The sequence below is a fragment of the Apteryx rowi genome, unplaced genomic scaffold, assembly GCF_003343035.1.
Source record: "Apteryx rowi isolate R43461 unplaced genomic scaffold, aptRow1 scaffold_142, whole genome shotgun sequence".
NCBI classification, from domain to species: Eukaryota; Metazoa; Chordata; class Aves; order Apterygiformes; family Apterygidae; genus Apteryx; species Apteryx rowi.
The window spans coordinates 1,129,602-1,135,423 of NW_020447664.1; the positions used below are offsets into that span (position 1 = coordinate 1,129,602).

The 5,822-nt window shown below is 42.3% G+C and overlaps 1 protein-coding gene across 1 annotated transcript; it reads left to right on the forward strand.

Annotated features, from left to right (window-relative positions):
• Positions 1 to 262: 262 nt before the first annotated feature.
• On the forward strand, positions 263 to 2,980 carry PIGZ (phosphatidylinositol glycan anchor biosynthesis class Z; the record flags this gene model as incomplete). Its single annotated transcript, XM_026058097.1, has 1 exon — positions 263 to 2,980. A coding segment is annotated over one exon (1,662 nt), but the record flags the coding sequence as incomplete, so codon positions are not given.
• Positions 2,981 to 5,822: the final 2,842 nt, after the last annotated feature.

The window sequence follows — 5,822 nt, forward strand, 5'->3', positions numbered from 1 at the left end:
AAGAACTGAACAGTCTCATTTATACTCCCTTCTAGTTACAAAGAGATTCTTGTGAACAACTTAGCAGCTGATCTGCAATTCTAGGTGATTACCTTTCTGTTCCTGTTTCTGGTTACCATAGTAAGTGGTGCCTGGAACTGTTTGACCTTTTTTGTTTTTTTTTTTCCTTGAAGCTTCATAAAGATTAATAGTATACTCCTAAAAATTTCAGGGCTGACAGTATTCTCAAAAGTTCAGAAACTCCTCTGCATCATGATGCCTCTCATCCCATCTCAACTGTATCCCTAATATACATGATTGGTCACTGAATAAAATATATTATGTATGTTTCTTTTTCTTTTTTTTCCTCCCTCTCTCTATAGGAGATATTTTAAACCTACAGGTCTATTATCCCTGGGAGTTCCTTTCCAGCTCTCCTTGCAGAACAGTTGTTTTTCCATTAATGACATCTGGAGTTACCTACTGGGTGATCAAGTGTTTGCAGCAGCTGGACGTATGGTCAAGTTGCATCAACAGCTACACCCTTCTTGTATCACCTCGTCTTTTCTTTACAATCTTTTCTTTCATACTTGACTATAGTGTATATCGATTAGCTCCTTTCTGGGAAGCAGATCCATGGAAAGCACTGGTACTTCTTGCTGGATCACATGTCACTCTGGTGTTTTATACAAGAACATTTACCAATACACTTGAAGGACTTCTGTTTGCTCTTCTGATGGTATTGGTTTCCTCAAGAAGGTCTGATGGCAGCTTAGCAGAGCCAACAAGTAGCCATCTTATAGTAATTGTAACAGTTGCTGGGTTTTTCAACAGGCCAACTTTTCTGGCATTTGCTCTAATGCCACTGCTTTACTGGGTGGGTTTAAATATTGACTCTCAAAAGAGCATTAAAATTGTCATAAACCACTTTTTGAAGCTTGTCCCATGTGCATGCTTTACTGCTATTTTTTTCATAACAGCTGACACCCTGTATTTTACCTCTATGGGATTAGACAACCTCTACAGTGTTGAAAAGAACAGCCTATTTGATATAATAGCTCAATTAAATCAGAAAATAGTAGTAACCCCTTTAAATTTTCTCCGCTATAATCTTAATCCTCATAATCTTGCAGAGCATGGAAGTCACCCACGAGTTACACATTTTATGGTCAATGGAATAATGCTCTTTGGGATCCTACATATTCTGGCCATCGGTGCTGGTTGTAAGATGTTAAAGAAATGTATCTATATATTACCACAGGTCAAGTCATATTACCATGGGTCATCTAGGATATTAGTGCATTCTGAGGGCAACCCAATATTATTGTYGTTTTACTTTGTTCCTTTGGCATTTCTCTCCCTCTTCAGTCACCAAGAACCTCGGTTTCTCATTCCTCTCATCTTACCATTAGTCCTGTTCAGCACGTCACAGAATAGAGCTATAAAGTGGAAACCTGTCATTATTATTTTCAATGTTCTTGGGGCTTTGTTGTTTGGATGCTTACATCAGGGAGGACTGATACCATGCTTGTTTCACTTGGAGCAACTCATGCATTCTCCGGAGTCCTCAAACCATCCAGGACACTATATTCTACTCTTTGCTCACACCTACATGCCTCCTAGGTCTCTGCTCAATATCAAGAAAAGAGACACACATATAGAAGTAATTGATATGGCTGGGTCTGAAGAAGAAACCCTCTGCCAAACAGTAGGACAGCAAACAAACAATTTTACCTGCAATGATTGTCATTTTTTTGTTATAATCCCCGGTACAGTCAGAGCCACAATTACAAAATGTGGTGTCTCGTTCAAGAATGAGACTTTAATATTTCCACACTTATCAATGGAAGATCCACCACAAATATCCTTTCTATTTAGTGAAAATTGGAGAAGTCAGTTAGGACTATACATCCTCCAACTAGACAGAGATCAACAGAGTCTTTAGACTTTAGGAGAACTACGTTTTAGTTTTTCACTTCACTTTGGCTCTGCCCAAAAGTGCTATGAGACCTTTCTCTTCACAAACCCACACTGAGCACAGGCAGTGGCATTGTTAGCTCCCCTTATTCTCTTTATTCCTTTTCTTCTTGCTCTTATATTCATCAGTATAGTCAGTTCTGGGTAGAACCTGCTTAAAATTTGAGGGTCTTTCTTTCAGTTCTTGTGAAGTCTTACAAACTTGTGTAACTTTCCTAATGAAAGAGGAAGTCAGAACTCACCAAAACTTTGATTCAAGCTTAGTTCTCTCCATGCAGCTCTATTTTTGAATTTCTTATAATCTCTGCAAGAGGGATTGTGGATTGTGTTTTTGTTGTTGTAAATTTGCATTGACTCAGCTGCTGGAGAGAAGACACTGGACTAGATGGAAGTTGCTCTGACCCAAAATGGTTGTACTTTTAGGCTCTTAAAAATTCAGAGTCTCCTCTCAGTCATTAGACCAGGCCGCAGTCATAGTATAGGTACCAGCATTGTAATATTGTCTGATGAGGCTCTTGGGTGGCCTTCTCTTGCAAAGTCCCTGGTGTTAATCTAATAGAATCTGATTTGGATCATGGAAGAAACTTCAGCCCAGGCACTTGTGATAAATCCTAAAATCCAAGTGCTGTTTTGCCTGGTGAGTGTTTCTTGCCACAGTTCCATTCTTGTGGACATATGTATTACACATTGCAAGTTGAGAATGCTGTTTCATAGTATTAAGCCTATTGCTTAGCTGCTGCAAATGGAGCAGTCCTTCCCTTTCATACTCCACTGTGCCCTCTCACTGCTTTCATTGCTTTTCATGGCCCTACCACCAGCAGTGGTGCACATGTGGCCTTGCAGTGAGCTGGTTTAAGAAGCTAAGCAGACAGAAAACTTAGGGGGATTTGATCTTTTTTATGTTTTTGACTACAAAAATCAGAATGATTGAGGTTGGACGGGTCCTTTGGAGATCATCAGGTCCAACCCCCCTGCTCAAGCAGGGTGACCTAGAACAGGTTAGCCAGGACTGTGTCCAGATGAATTCTGAATATCTCCAAGGATGGAGACGCCACAACCTCTCTGGGCAACCTGTTCCACTGCTTAGTCACCCTCACAGTAAAAAAGTTTTTCCTCGGATTCAGATGGAATTTCCTGGGTTTCCATTTGTGCCCTTTGCCTCTCATCCTGTCACTGGGCACCACTGAAAAGAGTCTGGGCCATCTTCTTTATACCCTCCCTTCAGATATTTATAAATAGCAATAAGATCCCTCCCTGAGCCTTCTCTCTCCCCAGGCTAAGTGATCCCAGCTCTCTCAGCCTTTCCTCATATGACAGAGGCTCCAGTCCTTTAATCATCTTAGTTGCTCTTTGCTGGACTCACTCCAGTAAGTCCATGTCTCTCTTGTACTATGGAGCCTAGCACTGGACACAGTACTCCATGTGTGTCTCACCAGAGCTGAGTAGAGGCGAAGGATCACCTCCCTTGACCTGCTGGCAATGCTCTTCCTGATGCAGCCCAGGATACCATTGGCCTTCTTGGCCACAAGGGCACATTGCCAGCTCATGGTCAACTTCTTGTCCACCAGGACCCCAGGTTCCTCTCTGCAAAGTTACTTTCCAGCAGGTGAGCCCCCATCCTGTACTGGTGCATGGGGTTATTCCTCCCTAGGTGCAGGACTTTGCACTTCCCTTTGTTGAACTTCATGAGGTTCCTGTCTGCCCGTTTAGATGAATCTCTGAACTGGCTTACTGGGGGGTTAGACAAGCACCAGTTATGTTGCAGGCAGTGAGTGCAATTAAGGGGAGGAGTAACATGCCCTCCCCTTCAGGAACAGCTCACCATTAAATCAACCTAGTTAGAATGACAAATCACATCCTGGCTCTCTAATAGAGAGGAGTCTGAATTTAAACTGCAATACAAAAAAAACCTGAGCTATATAGTTCAGCAGGCTGTATTTGCTAAATAGTATATCACATCTAACAATTTGTGCTTAGTTTTTCCTTTCATGAACTTCTGGATTCAAAAAGTTCCTGACATGGAAAGAGATGTTACAGACTCACATATTAATTCAGTATGTGCACTGTAGGCCAAACCCCTCCCTATGAAATGAATCTGACATTTGGATTCTTTCTGTTCATAATGGCAGTAATGCTTTTTGCAGTTCTTCATGCACACAACTGTGAGGTCTTACAAGCCAGTTTTTTCAACAGAGCCAAGAACAACACGGTTTGATGCCAGGCTCTAAAAGGAAGCCAGGAAAAGTCCTTGTGTGAAGGATTTGCCTTTATCTTCCAAATCACGTGTATGATCTAGGCTTTTAAGGAACACAGCTCTTGCTCTCTTGTAAAGCATTTTATGTTAAAAGTCTCCTCTACATGTCCACCCCAAATCCTTGATCTCTCACTACTGAAATGCCTGCAAGTTGCAGATAGGTGTTTTTTGGAGGGGGTAGAAGGAGGGTTACACATATGTTTGCATTGATGACTTATGCAGTAGTGGAAGTTATGAAAACATCATGATACTTACCAAGTGTATTTTCAGGTTAACTTCCTTTTCTGTGTTCTTCTGTGTTGAAACAATAGTCTGGTGTCACAGTCAGTATTCCACATCCTCTTTACTGTTTTCAGCTGTACTTAAACAGCTTTAAAATCTGAAAATTGTTTTCATGAACTTCATGATCTCTGGCAGTATAAGAGGAGCAGATTTTGAAACTTCAGAAACGTGGTGGAGCATCATTCCTATGGCATGATGGCTTCTACACCATTGCACAGGTAATCTGTGATAGATCCAAGAAGAGAACCTGGACTTCAAATGCTAATTCAGACCTAAAATACACCGCTTTTGACTCACCAGATGATAGATCTTTATCGCTTATACCATACATCCATTTTTTTCATTCCTTGCACACTCAAGTCTCTGTTGGTGGGAATTTTACTTTTACAAGGAGTTCTGGAAGCTGCTTATCTAGTAATTTGTGATGTGCTTTTCACCTCGTGATACAAAGAATGGAAACCATCCTCCTCAGTTATCTAAGCATCTAGGCTAAAAGGTGAAATATGCTAAGAGGAGATGCTAACAGTTTTAGTCTCATGTATGTTGTTGGCTACAGCAGCTTAATTAACCAGCCCAGTGCATCACAAGATGGATGCATCTTTTTCCATATTTATGGTCAGGATGACTGGGTGTTTTTTCCCTCAAAAGCAAATTTTTAGGTCTATTTTACCACTAAAGTATCTTTGCAAAGCTCTCTTGCTACCATTGACTTAAGGTGTGCCTTTAGGATAGCTACTAAGTCTCTGATTTTTCTTTACCTACCTGTCAAATGGGCTGTTATCCTATCACCACCAGCAACATCATCATCAAAGTTCTTAGAGCTCTTTTTGTATGAAAGTTGCAACATAAATGTAGACTATTCCGTTGTATAGACAGCAACTCTTAAGGGAATGCCACTGAGAAACTGTTTTTATTTTAAGTTCTTTTATCATGCACTTAAAGTGTCAATCTTGCCAGTATTCTGAACGATGTGTAAGTGTACCTTCTGCCTGTTACCGAGTATCGTGGAAAGTGTAAACCGATTTTGAAATGAAAATCCATCATGTCAGAAAGCAGCGCGCTTCACATTTCCATGCTTGGAGGGGGGAACTAGCAGTGGGCGTACGGCTGTGAAGAAAGCAGCATGAACCCGCGTCTCACAGCGCGCAGCACACAGGGTGGGGTGCAGCAGGGCTCCTCCGTCGCCAGTGCCGCCGCCCGTGCTCGCGGCGGTGTCAGGCGCCGTCCCCGTCCCCAGGTCGCCGTTGTCCTCCCGGCGCGGCCGCGGCGCGTCGGCTTCACCGGGCTCGCCGGCCGCTGCGCCGTCGCTCGGAGCGCGGGTCACCTCCTC